At 38.8% G+C, this 26316-nt stretch overlaps 1 protein-coding gene across 2 annotated transcripts in view; it reads right to left on the reverse strand.

Annotated features, from left to right (window-relative positions):
* The window catches only part of LOC110044925 (uncharacterized), a 28721-nt gene extending 6446 nt beyond the window's left edge, over positions 1 to 22275 (reverse strand). Inside the window, exons 1-21 of one of the 2 annotated variants that reach the window (XM_089284534.1) lie at positions 22152 to 22275; positions 21755 to 21886; positions 14332 to 14394; positions 13078 to 13277; positions 12271 to 12396; positions 11134 to 11398; positions 10742 to 10847; positions 10279 to 10364; positions 9850 to 9972; positions 8000 to 8082; positions 6094 to 7098; positions 5147 to 5393; positions 4821 to 4990; positions 4443 to 4492; positions 3850 to 3908; positions 2954 to 3006; positions 2324 to 2377; positions 1569 to 1622; positions 1351 to 1406; positions 827 to 914; positions 74 to 193 (exon numbers count right to left, since the gene is read on the reverse strand). In XM_089284534.1, the coding sequence (XP_089140660.1) occupies positions 74 to 193; positions 827 to 914; positions 1351 to 1406; positions 1569 to 1622; positions 2324 to 2377; positions 2954 to 3006; positions 3850 to 3908; positions 4443 to 4492; positions 4821 to 4990; positions 5147 to 5393; positions 6094 to 7098; positions 8000 to 8082; positions 9850 to 9972; positions 10279 to 10364; positions 10742 to 10847; positions 11134 to 11398; positions 12271 to 12396; positions 13078 to 13277; positions 14332 to 14394; positions 21755 to 21779 (3033 nt within the window). In that variant the 5' untranslated portion in view covers positions 21780 to 21886; positions 22152 to 22275. Of the gene's footprint in view, positions 1 to 73; positions 194 to 826; positions 915 to 1350; positions 1407 to 1568; positions 1623 to 2323; positions 2378 to 2953; positions 3007 to 3849; positions 3909 to 4442; positions 4493 to 4820; positions 4991 to 5146; positions 5394 to 6093; positions 7099 to 7999; positions 8083 to 9849; positions 9973 to 10278; positions 10365 to 10741; positions 10848 to 11133; positions 11399 to 12270; positions 12415 to 13077; positions 13278 to 14331; positions 14395 to 21754; positions 21887 to 22151 lie in introns of both variants that reach the window. The other variant, XM_089284533.1, reaches the window with a different exon arrangement.
* Positions 22276 to 26316: the final 4041 nt, after the last annotated feature.

The raw sequence follows: 26316 nt of genomic DNA on the forward strand, positions 1-26316 counted from the left end.
CTCATTCTGTCTGTAGACATGTATCATGTGAAAGAGTCACCAAAGCTTGATTCATTAAAACACAATTTATTACCTCTTCTGATTTTCCTGTACCAGGAAAAAATGTTCCATCATCATGTCGGTGAATTGAAATGTACATCACGTGAGGGTCGTCATAAAACATCTGCTGAGTTCCATTACCATGATGAATGTCCTGGAGAAACACAGTTCAAGGCATGTTATTAGAAAACATGGTGTTTTTAAGGGCAAATACAAGTGAATGTTTAACAGAAGCCATATGTAGCCAGTTTTCCAAGCTGTAGTACCAGGGTTAATACAGAATTTTGTACCAAAATTGTACCTATATTTCCAAACCAATTTCTCCTCTTTTCAGAGTTGAAGGGCCACTAATATAGTAAAACGCAATCAAAGGGGTACAACTTTGTAAAAAATGAATTTGCACAGGTCTAGCACCACAACCAGTGGTGATTGCAGTGATGCAATCAATGAATCATCTACAAAAGACTCTTCCAGGCTGAGGAAGCCTTAGGAAACTATATCTTGTGGAGAGAGAATTTCACTTTTTGGGGGGTTTTTTTTCTTCCGGTTCTAAGATGTCCAGATCCCACAAATAGTCATGAATCCAAGTTATTTCTGACAAATAACCTGTACGAACAAGATTCTACCCTACACACACACACACACACATATAAACTCTACACATTGCAGTATACGGTGTAAACTGTGAACTGCCAAAACCCACTCTTAAGGTTTAAACAGAAAAACTCTGAATAGGATACCATACTAAATAAAATGCAGATCTACAGAAGACAGTAAGAGCACAAACCCAGTCTACTATGAGAACTCTTTCAACAGACAACTTCAGTCTTAAGAGTCTGGCTGCAATTGCTACACTGTTGAAGTAACAGAAGCCCCTGGAATAAAAACAAATGTTAAAGATTAATATCTACTATGACTGTCTGGGAAGAATTGTACTACGAAAGACAGCTGGAAGAGATAACTAGAGACCACTAAGAAAGCACAAGCTAAAAGCTGTATGAGTGCAAGAGTTTTATTGGGTAATAACTGACAAGGGCACAGCCCAAGGTACTATCATGCATACATGTAGAAATCGAGAGCAAATATCCTAATTGTTTTAGTATACTTTCACCAGTTACAAAGCTGGTGTACTCACTTGTTAGACACATTTGGTGTACAAGCTGATGTCTAAGGTGCGAAATGCAGTTTACAAGCTGGACTACTGAGGTGAAGCAACGGCTTAGCTGAGTATAGCCAGGTACCCCACTGATACACATTGAACAAAACCAATACCCTGCACTATATTGAATACAATGTACATGTAAAACTTACATTGCTTGATGTGCTTCTGCGTGGTGACCAGGAGGTCTCACTAATGCTAGTCCATTCTGATGAGAGAAAAAAGGGCTGTTAAAAATTACCCAGCATTACTATTTAAAGTACACACACTGCACGCAGAAAGTCACCTTGAAACAAAGGGAAAAGGGTAATGATTGTATTACTGCACTAATATATTAATAGAAACACAAGACTAAGGTAGTCACACCTACCTTCAGTTCCCCAGAAGCAACCTTGAAGGCTAATTCTACAACACATCCTACAGCCTAAACATAAACAAGAATATCCATTAACTAAATAAACAATGTTACAATATTTATAGAGGATGGTCCTTTATCTAGGTCAATCAGGAATATTGAAATGTTGGTTTCCAGGGGGAGACCATTGTACCGGGAAGAAAGCCCTCATAGTAAAGTAAGAACCAACAAAAAAAATCAACCCACATATGACACCACCCAGCATTTTGTATCCAAGCTACATCGGCAGGAGGGAAGGCTCAACCACACTATTCCTCCTTGCCCAAACTATTGATGGCTACTTATTTCAACATGTGCAGTTGCCCAAACAGGAAACAATACCATAGAAAGGAAACAATTCTTAACGGCATGTAAAAAATCCTCCAACAAAAATGTTTGACAAAATTCAAATTATAAAAGTTCTATGAATGACGAAATTTTGGGGGGCTAGTAGAATGATATCATAGTTACAGCTTGCCCAAAGAGCAATCCTGAAAAGTAGTTTTTTTGCACTGTGGTCCCATAGCTATAGGCTTGTTGGATTATATTCAGGTATCTACATTAACTGTTTCAACATTACAAGGCAAGTGAATTCCATGTGTGCGTAGGAAACCAATTTAGAGATTCTCCGAGAAAGACAACCGAGTCTCTCAAAAAAACACCAAAAAAAAAAACTGAGTCTTTCATTCATTACCAGTCATTAAGTCTAAAGTATGGAGTGAGGATTTTACCATTCTTGCAGCATTGGCACTGTGCATTTCATTCCATATTGTATCCCCATCAACCTAGTCAGATATCGAACAGTGAGAATGAATCATTTTTAGAGTTCCTAAGAATTATGTAAAGAAAGTGAGAGTGAGAACTGTTGTCTGAAAAAGTCTATTGTGTGTGTGGAACTGAAAGGGTAATATATCTATTAATACACCAACTTCAATATATTAAAAGTTTAGATTGGTCCCGAGGCTTGGGATGAAGAAAACGAAAGACATCACATTGAGGAATGAGGATAAATAATTAAATATGGACCTTTTCACTGACAGCAGGCTTTTCCAATTTTTTCATTCAAACAAAAAATATTGTTGCCATGTGGTATACATTACGTTGTGAAAAATGGCACGTATGGCATATTTTCACAAATTTGCAATGAATTTGTCACGAAACTTTGCATATTTACCAAATTTGACATGATAAATTGATCTATGGAAGTGTTCTCTTGTTTATATGAAAGAAACAAAAAATTGTTGATATGGCGTGGCATCAGTAAAAGGTCCATTACTTCTCATTTGTTCCCCCAAGCCTCGGAGGTTAGGATTTTAAGGCGTCAAAATTGGCTTATTTACAAAGGCAAATTCTTGACCTACCCCTATTCCTCCACAAAAGAGCTTGTTAAAACACTTCAGTAGAGTGGTGGTGCCTGATACAACAAAACAAACACAACATCATTCTATACAAAATGATTACAACGAAAATCTTTGCATTTTTCAATGTTCATTAATGGTCTCAATGGCATTTAAATGTATCAAAAAATAAATCCAGTGGGTCATACTTAGATTTGACACACTGATCATGAGTGGAACGTGTTGAATTACTGCTATAATCGTATCTATAACAAAATTCTTGATCAAAATCCTTGGTCCTCTATGTGCCTTATTCATGTAATTGGTGTGCAATCATACAGGTGTCCAATTACAGGTATCAAATTACAATTTTTTTGCAATTGTGAAATTACTTGCAAGTGTAATTGGCCAGCTTCCTAATTAATTTTTTTTTTCCTGCCATGTTTTTTCATGCAAGGGCTTTGAAAACTTAACCCTAAGCCAGCAAGATAGAGGTCTAGCACATGTTTCAATTTGGCAATCCATCATGTTAAATCCCATGTTATTACATAGCATATCCATTGCATTTGGCTAACACAGATTATAAAACTGGCATAGCATTTTCCTTTTTATGATTAATGGGTAACATAGCTTTATAGAAATCTTCATTCCTTTTCTTGGGATTTATATTTTCTTGTATTATGTCAGCAGTCATTCATGTAACCCAACAAAATAGTAAATGTGCAAATGCAATAATAATCACTCCAATCCAATATGCCAGTAGTATCAATGTGCTTGAATCACAAAGTCATTAGAAAGTCTGCAGGGCTGGCCTTCAATGTGTCAACTATCTAGGATTACAGAATGGCCCTTGATCACTCCATTTCACTCTTCATGCCACTCTAGAATAATGTATATATCAATGTAGCCATTTTACTCACCATCTTCATTCTTGGTTCTACACTGAGTACTACCACCAAACAACATGGTGTGCTGTTCACTGCAAACAACAAAATCAAAAGTATAACTGGTACTTCCCTTTAGACGAGAGAAAGATAGAAGTTAAACAATTGAATTCCCAAAGTAACCAGTTGATAATTAGCTAGTAAGTGTTTACAAATTTTGTTTGTTTGTTTGTTGAATATCTGTTTGTTTGTTGTTTGTTTGTTTGCTTGATTGCCTGTTTGCTTGATTGTTGTTTGGCTGTTTGTCTGTCTGTCTGTTTGCTTGCATGCTTGCTTGTTGTTACTTAGCCATATGTCAGCACAAATGATTTATATTTATGTATCAAATGTTAAGAATATTAGAGCAATTAAGAAAGCTTCTAAAGAGTTCTCCCCTTTAACAATTGCATAACATCTCAGCAGCAACAAGAGCATATTTCTTCTGGCATTTTTATTAACTACAAACTCAGCTTCTAAAGTACAAGGACATTTCTAGTTCCCATCTAAACTTGTTACACAATGAAACACATATAATTGTGTATACTATATTTCTTATCGCGTTGCATAGGAGGACAAAGAGAATCTCTTACCTGTGAACTGTAAGAATCTCTGCTAGAGTTGCTTTCCGTGGCCGGACACGCTGTTAAAAATAAAATTAAGTTAATATTAGTGCACTAAGTAAGCAACTTTATTTAGAGAGGGACGTTCGCATTAAAAGGTAGTGAAACTAGTTAGATAGTTAGATAGCCACTCTATAAGCTTTAATTTGATAGAGGAGTTTAGGAATCTATAGTTTAAACCACATTACATCGCTTGGAAGCGAGACACTTTGTAAGGTATACAGCAACCTTAACCAACATCAACTGGACCTCAGTCCATAAACATGCAAAAAAAGAACTTGGCCAATATCCAGTCATCTGGACCTCACGCTTGGTCAATAACCCATTATGTCCTCAGAGAAGACTTACCTCACAGAGATTGGCTACACCAGTCTCCTGTAGCCGTGCCCAGATACTCTGCAATCTGCCAGGGTGTTCTGGGTGGGAGCTTGCATCGCCACATGAACACTGATGTTTCAACATAACTGTATCATAAACAAGGCCTGTGCGGCTCATAGTCTCAGACAATTGTCCACTGCCTGAAAACACAACAAGTACAACAACAGATATTTTCACTTGAACTGTATTGACAGAAATGATTTTGGGTCACCCAAAGTGGCCATTTTAGCTAGTACTAAGGCGACGTATGGGATTAAAAATGGTAAAATTATTGATCACATGCTGACGCAACTTACCTACAACAGGAGATGAATGTGCCCTTGATAGAGGTCTGTGGCCCACAGTCGCCCCAGGAGAGACAGACCCTGCAGATGACGCAGCCGCCAAATCAGCTTGACGGAGCTGCAAGGCATGTTGGTTTCCCTGTTGCAGTGATCCACCATGTGAGGAATCCTGTTGCCGCAACTGGCGAATAAGTTGAAGCTCTTGGATTTGCTGCTCTTGTGCAGACTGAGGCGATGGAAGGTCTTCATGACTATGTGTCTAAGATGGCAAAACTTGCAATTAAATTCATTGATTTACAGTTTATTACAGGAGACTAAGCTATGATCGAAACCTTGAAACCCCAACAACAATAAAGTGTAACCTCTTACAGGAATCTAATGGTTTTTACACTGTAGTCAAGATCCACAGGTGAGCATGCTATTATTCAAAAGAAGCTATTGAACAGTACTGCACAAAGTCAGTCTACGAATAAACCCCAGTGAGCAACTACTCAAAAGAAAGCTATTGAGCAGTACTTAACCATGCTGCACAAAGCCATTTAACATTGAAACCCTAAGCAACTATTGAAATAAAAGCTACTGAGCAGTACTTTCTTCTTGAGGTGTTTGTCATGAATGAAACAAATAAAATGAATGAATAAAACCCTTAAACTGAAGCAGCTGATCAAATGAAAGTTACTGGGCGGTACTTTATATTACACTTCTTATTATGCTACACACAGTCGTTCGTGGGTTTTGTACAGTGGAATGCAAGTGTGTTCAACCATTTAAATAAAAGCTCTTGAGCAGTACTTTCATGTGGTACTGTTTATTATGGTATACAACAACAAGATTGTAACTTTTCAGCCTCTTGTGTGGCTCTATTCAAATGGAGACTAATGATTTGAAATTTTTATATGGAGCTGTGGGGCATGTGGACACTTGTCAGATGAAAGCAATAAGTATATTCAGCCACTTACACGAACAAGACGTTGTTGTGGAAGTCGGTGCTGCTGTTGCTGTTGCTGTTGTTGTTGCTGTTGCTGCTGCTGCTGCTGTTGCTGTTGCTGCTGTTGTTGCTGCAACTGCTGCTGCACTTGTTGGAGTTTCTGTTGTTGCTGTTGCTGTTGTTGTAACTGTAGAAGACGTTCTTTCCATGCTTCTTTCTGCTGCATTTGTTGTTCTAAGTGTTCTTTGAGTGCTGCCTGAGACTCTTTATGCAGCTGTTGCTGTTGGAGCTCCTGCAATTTCTGCAAGTTCATTTGAAGGTTTTTCGTTCCAAGTTGCTGTAGAAGTAGTTCTTGTTGAAGTTGTTGGATAAACCTGGCGGGATTTTGCTGGTACTGCCGCTGCTGCTTTAAAAATTGCAAGTGCTGCTGCTGTAAAAGTTCTTGGTTTTGCTGCTGCTGGTGTAAAGCAACACCATTTGACAAAGTTAAGCCTGGTGCTGATAAAGACTGCCGCAAAGGTCGATGTACCTTTAACTGTCCTCCCAGCTGTGAAGACGATAATGATGCAGAAAGACCTGAACCTTGGGGTGATAATAAATTGTTTTGTCCTTCTGGTGGCGTGGATGTTGTTGCTGGGGGTGATGTGGTAGGGGGCACTGCAGAGTTCAGTTTTAAATGCTGTCCTCCATATCCCATGGACAACATTTGTGCCTGTGCTTGAGCTAATGCCAGCTGCTTCCATCGTGCTTGGTGCAGTGCTGCAGCAGCAAGGTCACCCTCATCTTCCTCCTCTATTCCATCCGAAATTGTTTGACTAGAATATGGACTCTGCTGTACCTCCATGTGAGCCATATCTTTGCTTGACAAGCTACTGGTGTGGCTCAGTACACGGGGCTGGTGTGCCAGTTGACTTGCGAGCCAGAGCTGGCTGCCCCGGCTGTGATCCAGTCCTGATGGGTAACGTGGAATTGCTTGGAGGTTGGGCAGACTATGACCAAGCCCAGACCCTGGCCCAGTGCTCAGTGGTGACGAACCCTGATGAGAGAATTGCGTTAATTAACAAGCTCAGAAGCACAAAATATCTAACAAGAGATGGTGCTGCAATGAGTTTGAGATTCATGAGTTCAATACAGAAGACATAAATTATACATATTAGATGCATGTATAATACATCAATTTATTTTCTATCAAAAATTTAGAAGATTTCGTATACCCACATTCTGGTTTAGTGCAGGTGCAGTGGCCTCACAGTTAGTGTGCTCGCCTCCAAGTCAAGTGATCTGGGCTCGAGCCCTGGCTGGGGTCATTGCCTCTCTCCACCCAGGTGTTTAACTGGATACTGGCAAATTTAATGCTGGGGGAAACCCTGCAACGGACTAGCATCCCATCCAGGGGGGAGTAGAAAACTTTACCTACCTTACATTCTGGTTTGCCCCTACAAACACAGGCTGTAGATAGCAGGGTTAACAAGACTACAAAGTAAATTTTGGGCTGACAGAGGCAGGTCAATGAGTTGTAACTCTAAGGCAATTTTTAACTTTCATTCCATTTGGAGAGACAGTGCACAAACAAACATACATGCACATGTATCATCTACAATTAGAAAGTAAATCAAAGAATATTAAAAAAAAAAAACTTTCTTGGTTGTATGTATAGTCATTCATGTGCAATGCTGCTTTTTTTCCTTTATACAAATCTTTTTACTGGACCCAACTATCAGAGAAAACCCAACACAATTTTTTTACACCGTAGATGGATGCCCCCCTGGAAATAATTAGAGTCCACAAAAATAGATTCATCATAATAAAAATTATGTAATTATTGTAAGAATATCCTTTACATCCTCAAACATGATTTGGATGAACACATCCTGGAGACAGCGCTGAAGCTATTTGATAACCTGGACAAACAGACATGTATTGTGTTACCACATTACCTCTCTGAGTGGTGAAGCTGACGATGATTGGTTTGGAGATCCTGGACTAGAACACTCAGCCATGTCTCCACCTGCATTTTCCACTAAAACCAAAGTTACATAATTAATCATATCTATAACAGAATTCTCGATCGTAATTGGTTCTCCACATGCCTATTTGTCACGTAATCAGCACACGATCACATGGGTGTCCAAATACAGGTTTCCAATTTGAACTTTTTGTAATTGGATACCTGTAATTGGATACCCACGTGATTCGCATGTCAAGTAAGTGTTCTTTAATGGCTTCCTTCTCAATGTTTTGCACAGTTTTCAAAACGTATGAAAAACGCTACAGACGTTTTTGTTCAAAATAAATTCTCAAAAGACATTTTAAATTCCGAAATTTTGTTATGGATATGATTAATTAGTAATTGGACCTTGTGTCGTACAATTCAGGGAGTAATCATAACAATTACAATTTTCTCAAATGTGATTGGTGCATAAACTGCTGTAATTTGCTCTAATTAATCTGCAAAGCTGTAATCAGACAGTTGGCTGTAATCGGACACCTGTAATCGGACAGTTACATGAGCTAATCATTTTAAGTCCTCTCCACTAAATGCACCAATCACAACATTGATTACAATTACCATAGTAACCAATTCAAGAGACTGACTTTGTAAAATTGCGGAGGTTTAGTCTCTGGTGACTGTTTTGAAAGAAACTTAACAGCCATTTTGCAAGCTATTCTCCATATTTTTAATTATGATATTTAAAAATGACTATTAAACGCTCTTTTTCAAATGAATTTTTGCTTTTGTGGGAAATTGTAATTGTTATGATTAATTGGTAACAGGACATCATGTCATCCAATTCAGTCTGTAATCATACTCGTGATTAACAAATCAGACTCCGCTTCGCGGTCATCCAATTTTGTTAATCACTTGTGTGATTACAGACCAAATTGGACTCCACTCAGTCCTATTACCATTATTAATCGTGCTTGTAATTTCAAACTTGACTCACACTTCGCACTCGTCTGATTTTAAAATTACTCATGCAATTACTCCCTGAATTGTACTTCACTTGGTCCAATTACTATTACTTATAAGCAGTGTGCACAGAAAGTCATGTCTGATAGCCCAGGGCTTGTGGATTGTGCAACATTCTAGATCTTTCACTTGCCCAATGGGTAAATGAAGTTTTTTCAGGTGAAATTGGAGAAAATTCAAATTGTAGAAGAACTATAAGAGTATTGTTCTGATTTTCAGTTGTGCTAGTGCATTTTTTTTTTTTTTCAGGCTAGTGAAAATCACTGTTGGGTAGTACATTCTAGTTACAGCTTGCACAAAGGGCAGGCTGGAAAACTGATTTTCTCTGCACCCTGATCAGCTATCTTCCTTATGTTGTAATCTATAAACATGTATAAGCTTCTTTCACTACAAGCAAGAAGACATGGTTGATAAGTAATAGGAGATTCTTTTTATATCTCTAGTGCATGTCTGATAGTTCAGGAAACCATTTCAAGCCTTGTGGATTGGCTTCAAATGATATGCTATAAGCAAAACAAGTCAACTGAGATTGTTGAGTCATTTGCATTCATTAGTACTTGTCAAAAAGTTTCACACAATCATTTGTAATGCACATTCAAAAAACTCTACAACAGATCACTGGAAATTTTGGACACAAAGGCAGCTTCAACGGGAGTAAATGACAGATATACATGTGTAATAAGTATCACTGGTATTCCAAATTCCTAACTTGTTCAGTTACATCGATTCCTGCCAAGGAGGACAACGTTCTCAAGCAAAGCTTGTCTGCCATTGAAGGGGACTACTGTAAAAATGAACATCCTGTGTCTCACTTACATGTCAAGCTCCTGTGAATCCTATTCCTGTGTGGTCGATCCCTCCGTCTGTATATCAAGGGGCTTCCATAATTCTTGTATCTGTTTTTCACTGTTGACTTTACCTTGAGGGTCGGTTCAGAAGCTGCAAAAAAAGAAAAAAATTCAGCAATTCTGTCAGGTGACTTCTACAACTTTGCTGTGCTAATAACAAACACCTCTCCCAGGATGGCTTCTCAGAAAATTTCAGATACTTTTTCCATTTTCATTCCAATTTACATTTTCACAGTTAGACTGGCCCACGAATATTTCACCAGCAGTTGCTAATAAAAGGAATCCATGCACCTAGAGATGGCACAGCTCTGTCACTTGATCACACTACAGCATGTGGTGACTAAGATAAATTAAAAAACATTCAATTTGATCAATTTGCCAAGTAATTCACTCTAACCTGTTTTACGAAGGGGGAAGTTGACACCATCGAACCCAGCTCCAAGAGGCGTTATTCTATCTGAATCATGTTCATATTGTTGATTCCTAAAAAAATTCAATCAAACAAATCTCTGAAAATCAAAGAAGTGTTAAATATCTGAACAAGTTTTCAATCCTTACAGTGTGACTATTCCAACAACCGCCAATAAAATTCTTTGCAAATGTAATGAATGCAAACTGTGGATATTCACTGTAGTTTTCTGACAAATAATTATCAATCTGAGCAATTTATAGCACAAGACACAAGGCAGAAACTAATTAGTGACTATTCCTATTGCTTTAATACTCAAACTTAATTGTTCAATTTGCAACGAAGCCTTGGCCGGAGTAGCCATGCAGTAACAACAAACTCAAGGTACTTGAAAAAGTGGCCTATGTTTTATATTTAGTAAATTTCAACAAACAAAAACCTTTTGACTAACCAGTGCTTGAATGCCTGTGCCCCTGACAAGGAAGCTATTGCAAGATCCTTTTGCTTTTTGCTAATGACAAACTCATGAAGACGCTTCTTCACCTCACTAGATGTTACTGTAACAGAAATGAACAGATGATACATATATATATGGACACCCTGCACCAAGCCACCAAATGAAGTCCTTATCTATTCTTCCCATATTTTCACTAAGAGGTAGATGTTGTGCACGGGCATAGAGCAAAGAACAAAACAGAGTCCACGACAAGATTCGAACCCACGAACTCCAAGATACTCCACAGGTGCTCTGAGCACTGTCTGAGCTACCCAGAGATTATTAACAAGTGAAATACAGTATATACAACAACATAATGAAGTAAAGTTGATTTGATGTGAACTAACTTTCTGGTGGAGGTTGTTGAGATCCATGGGATTGCTGTGATTGTGGCTGGGAGGGTTGCTGTTGTTGTTGTTGTTGTTGTTGCTGTTGTTGTGAATGATGCTTGTCCTGTGCTTGTGGTTGCTGAAAGTGTTGCTGAGTTGAGGACGGTTGAGCTGGAGGCTGTGTTACTTCTTGTTTGATTTTAGATTGTTTTTCTGGAGGTTCGTCATCCTGATCCATCGATGAGCATTCCTGTTCCCTCTCACAGCGTTCTTCTGGTTCAACCTTATAAAAAAGAACAAATTTATTCACACCATAATTCCTTGAAATTGGTCTAGTGCTCTACCCCTCCTTCTCAATGGGAACTTTATTATATGACAGAGATCCAGCGGAGGATGCCTTGTAAAAAAATAATTTAAGTTTTACCAGCAAATGCCACAACTGTGTGCATGTAGATCTGTTCAGTAATCCTACTGGTCTAAAAGCTTGCCAAGGCAAACTATGTAATGATAGCATTCAATTCCAAAAGAAGATACATAATAAGCCATTGTGGTCCATGTTCTCCAAAATACACAGAACTTGGTCATTTAAGATTGTTGCAAGAAATGTACGAAGATTCAAAAAGCATGTGAAGAACCATTGTTCTGCTCATTAAACCTTTGTTTGGTGACATTCTCAACGGCGTCATCATCATGGTTCGCTACAACTCTCTTGTAAGGTAGTGTTTATGGTAGGAGTTTACTATTTATTTTCATTATTATTATTATTATTATTACTATTATTATTATTATTAATATTAGAGCTTCGTAGCAGCACGAAGTAAGATATGGCTTTGATGAACCAAACAATGTTTTTAAAGTTCATTATTTAATGAAGAAAATACAGTTTTACTCTTTTTTTGGTTCACACCTTAATCCTTAATAATTCTTGTTAATATCTCACTTTGCCATGCTATTTATTGCATATTTTCATTTTATTTCTCACTGTAAAACTGATGATGGATGATGTCTCATCCAAAACTTGTATTTTCTTCATTAAATAATGAACTTCAAAAACATCATGTGGTTCATCAAAGCCATATTGTTATTAAAATTATTTTCTAAAAATCAGCAATAAAAAAAATTGTCACATTCATATGAAAAGAAACCTAGGCTCACCTTAATTTTCGGTTGAGGAAAGCGATACTCTCTTTCCTTTTGTGTTTTCTCCTGCTGCTCTCTCTGCCGCTGTTCCTCCTGCCTCTTCCGAAGAAATTTGTTCCGCTGCTCCAGAACTCCGGGCCGCTGAAAATCAAGATGGTACTGAAAACAACCAATCAAAGTAACTTGCTGAGAAACCAATTAATCCAAATCAGCATTCAGCAAACTACAACTACAGTGTAACTGTTGCAGTTCTCATAGGAGGTGTGTTGGCCAAATGGTTGGTGCACTGGTATCCAGATTGAGCAGCAGCCAAAAAATTGGTGTAGTAAAACAAAAGCTGGAATCCATCTATGCTCGCAAGATTGTTAGAGAGGAACACCTAACAAATTTGAAGGCCTGTTTGCAAATCGCACATGGTTAAATGCTATAGATTGTTTCTTAAATGAAGAAGTTCTGACAATACGAACAGGGATTCTTCTGGCCATTCTGACAGCCTGTTGTCTGTCAACCATCACCATTACAAAACTGGTTAGGGGCAATGCCGTAGCTTGGAATTGTAAGACTAACAGTAGCTCAAGGCCTCACACAAATCTTCCGCCTAACAACCCAACATGTTACTAAAGGACAACTTCAAATGTGTTACAAAACGTTACGGTCTGCTAAACTTCAAATGTTTGGTGACCAATCATGCCACGTTTCACACCCAATTGGAGCATGTTTCGGCATCAGGAGTTCATGCTTAGATGTAAGCGACGGTATTTACTTTCAAAGAATCTTGGAGCATTGCATTAGGAAAGCAAATACTATCCTTATTATCAATACCTGCAATTCATGCTGCTGCTGTTGTTGAAGTGCTTGTAACTGGTGTTGGAAGTTCTGGTAAAGAAGTTGCTGTTGCATTTCCTGCTGTTGTTTGAGGTGGAAAATGTCAGCAAGCTGCTGCTGTTGACTGGGTGACAGAATGAAGCGTGGCATGGCAACCCCCTCGGGGGACACTGAAGCTGCATAGTGGTTGTTCATGTCTGATAAAAATGGACAATAACAATAGTCAATGTTTAACATGTGTTCATGCGGTTGCATAGTACTCCAAAGCAAAAAAAAAGTCTTTATTGACCACTCCCCTAATGGGGCTTTTCAGGGCCAATGAAACCAAATGATGAAACAAATAATGCATATGAACAAAACATGCTTAAAAATCCCAACTGGCGGGAGGCAGACCAGTTGGTTATTTACAAGCATCACCCAGGAGTTGAACTAGGGTCTACCAAGAGACAACACAAGCTAAGTGATCAGAGCGGGACTTGAGCCTGCGACCTCCGCATTTCAAGTCTGGCACCCTAACCACTCAGGAGGCACGGTGGCCTCATGGTTAGTGTGCTCGTCTCCGGATCAAGCAGTCCGGGTTCGAGCCCTAGCCAGGGACATTGTGTTGTGTTCTTGGGCAAGACACTTTACTCTCACAGTGCCTCTCTCCACCCAGGTGTATAAATGGGTACCGGCGAACTTAATGCTGGGGGTAACCCTGCGATGGACTAGCATCCCATCCAGGGGGGAGTAGAAATACTCCTAGTCACTTCATGCTACAGAAACCAGGAGAAGCTCCGGCCTGATGGGCCACTTGGCTCGTTTGCAGACTTTACCTTACCTTAGCTACCCTAACCACTCAGCCACGCTGCCTCCAAAGCAGTATTTACCGATTGGGATGCTGCAAAACCTCACCCTTTGTGAGGGGTTGACATTAACAAAACAGCAAACCACTTTTTAAGGATTCCTAAGTTCAAAGTTATCTGGCTCAGATAGAAACATTTGCTTAAACAAGATCCTGATGAACAAGCAGAATTTCAACCAGGATGACAACAGACAATTTCAGCAATGCCCATAAGGCCACAACCATTATCTCTACCATACCATGCTGACTTGCATCACTAATCGCAACACCCTTTTAGTCAAATCCCCTGACTGAATTGTCATTTTGGAACTAAGATGAATGAAGTACAACAGAGAAGTTTTGATTCTCTTTCACTTATTTTGCTGCATTTCAGTTTATTTCACATATTCACAATGTCACTGACTTACCACTATATGTTAATGGCACAACAGAAACTCTGTTGCTGCTTGATGAAACTCTTGTCGGAGAATCTGAAAGAAATATGATCATTATTACAATTGGACTTCTCTCTCCAACAGTCAGCCTGGAGCAGTATTACAGTTGATTTCACAATACTTTTCCGCACCGCATTGCGAAGTTCGCTGGGAAGTTGGGTACTAGGTTATGAAGTAGCCAATTACGTGGTGAATTAGACAATCAAATTGTGAACTTCAAATCGAAGTTCCCAACTTCAGCCACACTAAACTTCGCAAGTTTGCTAACATGTGTGCAGAGCCGTGTGGAGAGATCTTTGAAGTCATGGCAATGACGTGTGAACTTGATAAGTTTACGGAACTGTTAAGTGGTAAGCTGATAGTGCTTCTTGTCAGCTGACAAAAGAAACTTTACAAGTAAATGGGTTTACAAGCCATCTGCAGATAAAGCTGATTTTGAACAAGAGTAAAATATATGGAGTAGTATGGATTGAAACATGGTGGAGACCAAACATCCTGACCATGGCACAAGGGAGGGTGCTAGAGAAATGTACTACTGGTTGGTGCTTCAGACTTGCTCACACATTATCAAGTTTTGTGCACAAGACATTTGGAAAGCAAGAGAGAAGCACAAGAGTTGCTCAAGGCAAGGATGAGAGCAGCTCTAGCTTCTTGAGTGCTCTTCAAACTTCCCAAGTGCATCATACATAACTTGATGATGCACAGCTAAAAGCATGAATCGAGTATTTCATAATTACATTGCTCGTAGAAATAAATGTACAGTCACAACCACTTGTGCAAGAAGAGAAATTTATCTAGTGAAGCAAAGTTAACTTGGCTCATTCAATAAGCGTGCATCACTGGATTAAGGTGCACAGTTACCTTTGCTTAGTTTGATGGCACAGCTTTGCTAGCTATGTTACAGCGAATGTTCACAGGGCATAGAAAAATGATTTCAAATCCACTCGCCCAGTGGACTAGTAAATTTCAGTTTTCACTTGCCCCACTGAAATGCTACTTGCCGACATGATGGCAAGTATGGCAATCAGAATACAAACAGGAACAAAGTATGCTTGGATTCCTAACTAATCCGTGCTTTCAGCGTAATAGTTAACTAATCCTGCAGTGTTAAGTTTAGAAATAGCTTCTGAATGGAAATAATCAATTATCAAGCTGACATATTTTCATTCAGACTCACAAGACTACCGAGGCTAATTTCACTTCCCCACTGGGTCACTGAACTTCTATTTTCACTTGCCCAAGAGCAAAATTTATTTGCCCCAGGATATCGGACCTGGGTTTTTTTCCTGCCCTGTGTTAGTCAAGATTGGGATGTGGTATAAAATTGTTGCTGTGGTCCACCTTATATATTGCAAATCCATTAATTTGACTGGATATCACATTATTACTTTACACTAGTATATATTTTCGTATATACCGTACGACATATAACGTGTGCAATAATCAAACAAGGATTAGTCATCTCATTTGGAGTATAAAGAACTTCAAAAATTGGCACAGCATTTTTTTTTTTTTATCATTCTGGTAAAATCAAAAATCAAAGAGACATGTAGCATATATATACCTGTGACAGTGAAATTTTAGCTCCTCTGAAAGATCTTAAATACAATGTTTAAAACACCTGTGTTTCCAAGCTAGCAGTAGATGCTCTTAATAACCACTGTTTGACGGAAACAATCTACATCAAAAAACCTCCAAGAGTAACTTACTTTCAGCTTCCTCCTACAGTATACATAGACAGCCAACCTGTAGTATGCAACACTGCTGTTTCTTCTTTGGAACAAAACAAAATTTGTTGACTGTACTTCCTGTTGTAATATACTCCCACTCAGCGGTTATAATAATAGCAGTAGTCTACATGTAGATGCATTTAATATAGCAACTCATGTTTGCCATGTCACAATAATTATTTCCACATTTTCTGAATAATAACAAGGAAATTTAATATTCCCGATCTGGAATCCAATTTTCCAGCCCTGAATTTCATATCTGGGGGTTTAGAAGTGCTCAGGACACAGTGTATGGCATATGGTGTAGTGAAGAAAAGTATTGTTTCTCATTTGATCCTGTGTAATTGTATAAATCTATTTTCTACAACAGCTAAGAGCAGGTGACTTCTGTTTCTAAAGAAGATTATTTTTAGAGCCTTGGTCCAATTAGCATATTAATTCAACCTTTTTGTTTAAAAACGACAAGCTCCAACAATCAATACTGAGCTTCAGTATTCAGCAAATGTCATGTTAACAGCAACCCTACATGTCATAAGATTCTTGACTTATTTTAGTTTTAGCTTTTATGATGTAAAGGTACATTTACCTCTGAGTCAGAGAATTGTGTGACATGCAAAGAAAATATTTTGAGTACAGTTGTAAAGCTACTGACAGACTCCCTTTTATTCCCATCACCTGTCAGCTTATAACAAACTGAGAAATAAATTAAAACAGACGACCTCAAAACCAAAAAAAAATTGCAAAAAAAAAAGTTCTTTCCCAAGCAACAAATTAAATCTAGTGAGACCAAAAGAGTCTGGGAAAAGAAACGGACACATCAACCTTAAAAGACATTGGGAAATCTTACTAATTTTCACAAGTACTAATTTCACGAAAATTCTGGAGCTGTATTTTGCAGCTATTTATTTTTGCTATTCTAGGAAAAACCTGTACACAAGTAGATTTAATTTTGCGTTTTTGTTAAAATTGCTTTAATCTCCCAAGTCCTGATCCAAAGACCTAGTTGACAACAAGACCATAAAGACTGACTGTATATTTTCAAGGATAGAAATTGAATAACTACCAACAAGCCTGTGACTTTGAACATTTAAAATCTATGTATTGCTTTCTTACATAATAAATCTGGTATTCAATTTTGCATGTTTAATTTTTGCACCCTCTTTTTTCGTGAATACTAATTTTCACTGTTTTTTTCCAAAAAGCGAAAATCATGAAATTTAGTACACCCACAATTCAGTAAGAATATGATAATAAATGAACCTTATGCTAAAGTCAACTTTAAGGAAAAATGCATAAAGTACAGAAATTGTCAATAATTCTAGCAGAATAATAAATTTGTATAACACATCACCTCAAAAATCCATTTAAAGGAACAAGACGCATTTGTGACACATGTCTGTTTGACACTTAACAATGTAAGACCTGAACTTTCCACTTAAAGTAATACAAGCCACAGAGCACATGACCTTGTTGTCACTATTAAACCCAATCAAAGACAGACAGTCTGTGGAAAAGTATGCATATGAGCCATGCTGAAAGAAGCCAACCGTACCTAACTGGTTTTGAAACAGGTGCTGTAGGAAAACTATTACATTAAGTGCATTTGGATTGAATACTAGACCAGCTCTGATCATGCCCAGCCACTGCCCCCCTCCCCCCACCCCCAACTTCACCCCCTCAGTATTTTCAAAGGTTGCACTGGGAAACGACAATTTGCCTGGCTGGAAGAAGGCACCTTAGGAAAAACATGACAGTTTGAACGAAATCACACAAGGAAACCACTTACAGGCAGCGAGGTGATACTCGCTAGTATCATAAACAACATGCATGAAACATGACTGATGGTTTAATCCCAGTTTCAGACCACACATCTATTCAAAGGTTACAACTTCCTTTAACTTTTCTACTCTTTTTGTCTTTTCCTTTCTTCACTGTGATTTCTTCTCAGCTTCTTGCAACAGCAAGAAATCTTTTCACAATTTTGACATTCAACTAACAATTTGTAAATCAGATTAAATTTTTAACACACTGTCAAAGAGACAGATGACAGCAACACAAAACATCAAAACGCACTGCATACCAACTGGATCTGCATTTTCCAACACCACTTACATTCTTACAACTACAATGAAAAGAAGTGTATCACAATCAGTGAAGATACATGTAATTTATATTTGGAGCTTACTCCTAAATAATTATGTAAGAATACCACAATGATTTAATTTAGTGCCCGATGTGTTAATTAACTTTTGGCAAGGGAGGGCGCTCAACAGAGAGGGGCACTTAAGGACAACATGCTTACAGTATTACTTTTCAAACTACCATCTTTCATGTCATTTCCACAATTGCTACTCATTGCTATAGCCATTGAGATAAAACTGAGGTCTATCTCAGCTATTGTTGTCACAATGACCTTTATGGTCTCTGTAATTGCTGAAGATGTTTACAAATCAGGGCTGTCATTATGGGCCATAACCCGTAATGTTCGCCTGTTACGGCTGGGCTTGTTTGATCCGCCCTTGATGTTATGGGTGAAATTGAAGATTAAAGCTAAAGGTGGATCAAAACTAATGACAGCCCTGCAAATGATTTCAATGGTCACTGAACTTCTTTTCTATGATTGTAGTGATCATCACAAAACCAGCATTTTTTGGGGCATTGAATGATACAAATTATCCTCATTGATCAGCCCTTCTCAATGGCAGAGGAGACAAGAGTTAACTGTAATATGCATGAAATTGACCAGCAGAAAAAAAAAGAGAGTTGATTAGTTATTAAAATCACCATCACCATTGCGACTGTCATCTGTTTCACAGGCCATAGAATTTTGTAACAAGCTGTAACAACATTTATTAAAACAAGCTGTAATAATATTTATCAAATGGCTAGCTCTGTTACTAGGCGAAATGAACTAAATCCTACACTGTGATTGGCTACTCAAGCATGCAAGACAGAGCTATCTGTTTGGGATTGCCCACTGTACCCAGCAAGCAAATGGTGCTTGTTACACCATCTTGACCAAGATTGTGTGATCAAGATGGTGGGATATTGGCCTCATTCTTTTTTCTGAGTGTCTATGGACCTTAACCATGTCTTGTTCCAAAGATATGCAGAGAAAATAGAACTTGGCCAATATCCAGCCATTTTGACCTCACACTTGATCAATAACCTATATGAATTGACTCATAGTAATCAGTCCCTAACGATCTACAACAAGCCGTAATAATCAGTTGCACGTTATTACAATGACAGTTGGATGTAAGATTCAAACCATAAAACTACTACACTGGCATTTGCTTTGATATCCCTCAACTACATGTACTCAACAGTCCTTTCAAACTCAACACTTTATCAACAACTGACTGAAGTCTCGATGCTACATGTAACAGCAATTTATTTTGTTTAACTTGAACTAAATTATGTAGGTTTGGAGAGGTGAATTCTTCAACCAGATTGAAGTGGATATAGAAATACTGGTTTCAATGGGGAAAGTGAAAAATGCACCAGAGTTCCAGAACATCAACAAACCCAAGTGGAAAATACCGGTAATAAGTGAAGTCTGGGTTTGTCTGCAGGTTTGTTCACTTACATGTTTGAGTGAGCTTCTTTTTTAAAGAGGATTTTTCTGGAAAGCATTCTGACATTTAAAAACTGGTCTATATTATATTTAGAAGGGACTTCCCACCTGAAAAATTTTAGGTGCATATAAGGAGTGACTGCATATTAAAACTCTCTCTAGATAATGATATGAACACACTTGTAGCGAGTTCTACAACCACAAGATGAACATCAAGTCTCTGAAAAATTCCAGCTACATAAAATACAAAACAACCTCAACAGCCAAGGATGTTGTGACTGGACAAAATTTTCTTGTGCTAAAGCAGCTAACCAAACATAAGTCTGACGGTTTGCATTCAAGAGGGCTTAATACTCAACGGATTATTACGTCTAAGATTGTGGGGCTTAATTTCGGTGGGCTTTTTTCCAGGATGACTCATCATTGGAACTTTCCTTAATTGCTCACAGCTGGAATCAAACCCAGGCCACATTGGTTAGAAGCGAGTGCTTCTACCAACTACACCATGCTAGCTCTCCCACTTAAATGTTGCACCAAACGACCTATACAATGCAGTCATTGTTATGTTTCGACCGCTCTCAGGTCATTCTCAAGTTCAATGTTGAGGAGTTTAAGAGTTCAAAATATATATATATAACACACAAAGGAAAAGTCTGAGTTTCTTAATGGTCTACTTTTCAGTTTTCACCTTAACATGAATATGGAAATACACTGATCACCTTCCATTGAACAAGTAAAGGTGTTCTGATTAATTACTGTTACCATAGGAATAAAATTGATTCCTGATCCACATCTGTGAATATAGTATGGACTGAACAAAACCCTGTATGCTGGATTCTGACTGCAGTGTGCAGATCAAACGTAGCATTCATGTGTAAAAACAGTCACAAGCATTATCATAGAAAAATAGACAAGAAATCTTTTACAAGATTGTCTATACAATGATTAAAGCTAATCAGTCTATTTTCTCCACAGCATTACCATACAGAATTTTCCACATATTCATGTACATTGTACTGCAAAAACCAAAACATTAAAAACTTTATTTATTTGTGAAGCGACTAGCGCCCATGTTGTTTACAAACTGAAGGACAGGTATGATATCAGTAAACAGGGTTTCCATTCACCTCTGTCAAGAATTAACCGTAAAGATAATGTTGAACTTAAAAAGATTTACTTTTCAACTTCAAAAATGTCAGGCTGGTTCAAACAAACCACCCACGACAGCATCAGGACAAGACAGCCTTGAATAATGCTGAATTATGATTCCTACATGAATGTGGCAGTCGGAAAACAATAACTTTATACTTTTAGTCTTATTTTCGAATTAAACATTCAGCTTGCCAGTAGAAAGAACAGGCCCACGGCGAGCTCGAATCAGAACCGTAAATTCATTTCTCTCTGTTTAAAGTTAACTGTTTGTTCGCATGAGTTTATAGTGGCCATAAAATGTACATGAAACGTGGCAAATCCACGCTGCCTTTGAGAGCTTTTCAACAAATAACGGTGACAACGTTCGCAGTTCTATTTCAGTTGCAAGCAGTTCCTAAATTAATCCACTGACAGAATGAAAACGAAAGGTTAGAACAATATCTTCGAACCCGGTAAAAACACCTCAGTCGCTCTGAGGACATTCATGCGAAAAGCTGTCAAAAAAATATATATACCACATTGTAAACAAAAAGACGACGTAGGGTTATGAACGCTGTAATCAGAAACTGAATCTTCCGGAACCCCTTACGCAAAACACACTTCAATCTCCCATTGATAATACTGTATAAGGACACAAAAAAAGACCTTAAAACGAGATTTTGGAAATCGAAAAAACGGTTTCTTCCTAAATCTTGTGTTTTTGTCACAATCGGCGGTGTGCAAAAACAAAGCTCTTTATAAGGACGGTAATTCAAAGAGCTAAGAGCAAAAAATATTGAGCCACATATACTGAGTCTCTAACTGGACTAATGCCCGATTCTCCGCGACTACAGCAAGTCGCAATTGCCTTTATGCTCAAAACGCCGGGTATCATATCGTCCCAAGTCCCAGACTCGAGTAAACAGTCCTCAGAAAAAGAAAAAACAAGAATAATTACCTGATTCGCCTCCTGGATCCATCATAAGAGTTTGCCTGCATCTGCTGAGGTTCAAGGAATGTAGCGAGAGGCTATGTGTGACGGAGGACGTCTAAAAAATTCCCTCAAGCTCGCCAGTAGACATGGTTTAAACTGAAATAGAAGTTCCCTCTGTTACCAGAAAACTATCAGAAATTATTCTTAGCATTGAAAGTAACTTAAAGCCTCGAAACTAGAGCAAATTTTGAGTGATCAAGATCGATATAGACGAGAAATATTTAAGTATGCTGAATATAAGCTTGAGTTCAGCTTGTGCTGGCTGAGTGCGATATGGCAGGAGAGTCGAGCATTTCTCGCTCCCATGGAAGCGAAACGGCATTTTAACCGACGAAACAGAAAAGCACGAGATTGTACCTACATTTCGGAAGAAAACTGGCGGTTTTCACCCCTCCGATGGTCCCCAAGCACTCTAAAAACACAATAACTTGGCAAACTAGCGTCTAGTAAAGAAACAACATTAATCAGAAGGGAAGGAGCGTCACGTGATCACCTTTGCCCAATCCAGGCCTTATTTTTCGCACCTTCAGTCCGAATAATTGCATGCAGGCCGCCATCAGTTTTATTCAGGTCTAAATATAGCTGGGCCTTTTTTAGCAGCACACCGCAGCTGATAAAACAGCACATAAATAAAATATCGCTCACGAAATTTGGGTAGCTGGTTAGAAAAAGACAGAGGATCGTCGGGTGAGAAGGATACCTTTATATTTTTCGCATTTTTTCCGGCACGACTGTAAGGGCCATTTTCCCACTTCTTTTAGAGGTCGCTCAGTTCACGGAACCAACTGAAAGTATGACGTCAAGTGACGTCAATGGCTTTGAGGGATCAGAGACCGTCACACACGCAGAACAGCCAGTCCAGCGCGACTGGACTGGTTAAAGCTATTTTTGCTGAAAAAACTTCCAGAATTTTTCTTTTAGTTGGAAAAGAGCACTTCACTTCAGTAAATAAGGGTTTTCACTGATATTTTGCGTATATAAAACCTAATAGGGGCGTAGCGATTGTCAAACGGGGCGTTCGCACAATGTTTGATTAAGTGCACGAAAATGGAGAATTTCTCCATGGATACTCGCTAGCCGGTTGCAACTAGAAGTCTTGTCGAAATTTGTCCTGAAATTTCATCCATTATTATATTCCCAGAAAAAAATAGCTTTTAAGTTTTCCTAGTGGTGTTTCGTCCGAGAACCCATCTATTTCTTCAGTATGATTTCCGCTGCACTAATCTACTCCTCAGAGAGGGCCTCCAAGAGGTTTTGGAGAACAAGGGAATTCTTGAACATGATCACTTATTTCAAGGGAGCAAGGGAAATTTCGGGGATTAAGCTGAAGGAAACTTTGACCAAAAAATTTGGGAACAATGGAATTTATAAATAGGGAACAAGGGAGAAAAAGGGGAATTTTCAAGGAATCAAGGGAACATGCTACACCCCCTCCCCCTTTTAGGAGGCCCTCTTTAGAAATTCCCAAAATCTTGTTCAGACAGAATAGAAGTCGTTAAAAAGGGAGGGAGAGGGGTAAGGGCATGGAAAGAAATGTAACCAACGCCTTCTTCCCCAAAGAGGAGCCTGTCCACAACTGAGTTCACAGCTCAGTATAGTTTTTTAAAAGCCAGAACACTCTGATAAGCGGATATCTACTAAAGATTAGGTAGTCAAATAATGGTCTTAACGCATTTACAAAATTGGCTCAAATAGTATGCGCTTATAGTTGTTCCCACAATTCTTTTTCCCTTCCAATTTCCTTGCCTAGAAGCTTAAAAAGATCAGAATTATCAGAATTATTTTATTTCGGAATAATCCGCAAGCATATGGCTTCATTCTAATCCATTTGCTTCATGTTTTGCAAGTCCGGCTCAGCTCGGCGCTGTTACTTTTTTGTTGAATATCGATTTGGGTACCGAGCATGAGGTAAATAACCCAGCAAAAGTCGCTTCTATTTACTCAGTTTCCCGCGCGTACAGGCGAACGTCACTCTATTTTGTTTTTGACAGCTGCAAGAGAGGGCGAATTTTCATTCTTCTGGAGGACAAAATATATTTATTACCTTGATGAAAGTTAAATTTATGTTTTAAAGTCAGCCTCCTCTCCTCCTCCTCCTTAGGCGTTTCGCAAATTTGCTGCGAACGAGCACGAGGCGCGAGCGACTGGTGACGAGCAACAAGCGCGAGCCGAGAGACCACGGAAATTGTGCGCGCCCGTTCGTGGAACCGTGTCGGGATAAGAGGCAGCTTTGAAGTGGTATTAAGTAAGACTTACTACTTCAGTGATCATATGTGCAAGCTGTTTTAGGTAATCAATAAGGAATGAATCTGTCTCTTTGAGTGCAGAGCCAATTTATTTGGTTTTATCATAGAAGCGAGGTCAGTTTGTGCACGTGACCCAGTCGTCGAGTTAGAAATCGAGCATAAGTTCGAGCTGTAGGAGATAAAGCTGGCTAGCCTAGGACTGCATGCAGACTTTTATTTCAAAAACACATTGTGTTACCACTGTCAGTCAGTGTCATTGTTCAGAGCTAACCGTGCACAAGCTAACCGAGTGCATTCTTGCCTGAGCCGCCGCTGCTCTTTTAGCCAGCGGGTTTCTGGCGCGAGGAAACCGCCGACCAGTTCCAGGTTCTCGCGGCATCGCACCCTTCACCCAACAACCATGGCGAGGGAAAAAAATAGAGGAGGAGTGGAATGCCCTAGGAAACAAAATCCGCGTCACAGGATTGGCAATTTCTAGCGCTTGGTACAAACTTGGAAATGATATTGCACCGCCAATTGAGCAGATCGGTTGGTTTTAGTTATTGGCCCTCTGAACTAACATAGTCATGTAACAAAAAAAAACTGTCTGCCATAACAAGGAGTCCATATTACTGGGTACTCGTGAGGCAGGATATGCGATGAGCAGATTAATCAAGAGTGGATTAAAAGAGAGTTAATTCCCCCATATCGGCTTTACTCCCAATATATTTCCTCTCAAGTCATTTAAAAATCACCACCGGTTTAGAAAATCTCAGTAGGGTCTTGAAATGAAAAATATCTCATGAGGCGCAGTTTGCTTACTGGCCTGGACAACCCAAACGTCTTTACACGCATTTCTATCCTCCACAAAACACTGCACGCAACACGCGTGGGAAAATAATCCGTAGAAGGACTGGGCATCTTAACTAAAAATAACTTGAGAAAGATTACTTTGAGAATAAAGCCCAGGTAGGAAATTATAGCTCTTAACCCTCATCCGCTCTTAGATTTACGCACTCAAAATAATGCCAACAAAAATAATAGTCGAATTTTAAAAGAACGATGAATTTTCTAATTGTAGTTTGAAAGCGTACTTCGTCCAATCACACGTTAATGTCAATGATGGAAACATGAGTTAATATTTCATAGAAACTCTGACGTGGTACGTAACGTTGGTGATTTAGCTGGCTTGAATTCAGATCTCCGTTTTCCGACATAAAAAGTTCATATATTCCACAGAAAAAGGTTAAATTACGATTTTAATTTGCTTCCCGCAACATGTTGGAAAATTCACTCGTTCGAAAAATGGCTGGTTCGAGTTTTCAGACTGACGTTTATGCCACCATAAAACGCGTACATGGGCACTTTTCATGAAGTATTACAATTATACATAAACTGTTTCTTTTATTGTCTGTTAGCAGATCAGAATTGCAGTTAACACTAGTGTAAATGCATTCTGGATAAAGTCAGTCTAGTAACATCGATAGTAACAGATAAGAACTCGCTGCCGTCTTATCAGAATATAGCTCTTCGTTATGGCGATTGATTACCCCTGAATCAGTCATTTAAACGCGGTACAAGGCCCCGTCCACACCGCGGTGTTTTCTCTCTGAAAACGCCTCAAACGTTTTCTGTCCTCACTACTCCGGAGGAATTTGAAAACGCAGCAATCACCGGTCATTTTGGATTTGTGTTTGAGGAAAACTCGGTCAGGGAAATCACAGGATTATCGTGACGCCATCGTTTTCGAAAAGCTCCGTCTTGAAGCGTGTGGACGCTGCCTAAGCAGGTCGACATGACTCGATCGTTTTATAACTCACCTACGATCTTTTCTATAGAGGCGACCCTCTGTTTTCCACTCTGTTTAAGGTTGCAATGACGCTTTGAGGTCGTTTTTGATCACCAAGGATATATCAAGAAATCATCAGACTTTGAAATGAAAACACCGTCTTCCTTCAGTTTACAATATATGTAATGACTTGGAAATACTGCTGAGGGCCTACGGCTGGGGGACGAGGGTACATGTTTGATTCGTCTCTTAAAAAAATTTATTAATTGACAAATTCAACAATTCATTAATTTGTCAGTTGCGCTAAGTTTTCGACATTAGTAGAGATACCTTTGTTCCCTCAAAATAGTCCAGCAATATTCCTGCCCTTGTTCCTTTGAAATGAGCGGACAAAATTATGAATATTCCCTCGTTCTCGAAAGCCAAAACCCCTAGGATGTATTCACCTGTCACAGATGGCGCTAAAAACTTGTGAACCTTCGCGTTTACAAACAGAAACCCTGAGGAAGTCT

The sequence above is a fragment of the Orbicella faveolata genome, unplaced genomic scaffold (genome assembly GCF_042242905.1).
Source record: "Orbicella faveolata isolate gen_17 unplaced genomic scaffold, um_ofav_v1 contig_13, whole genome shotgun sequence".
Classification (NCBI taxonomy): Eukaryota; Metazoa; Cnidaria; class Anthozoa; order Scleractinia; family Merulinidae; genus Orbicella; species Orbicella faveolata.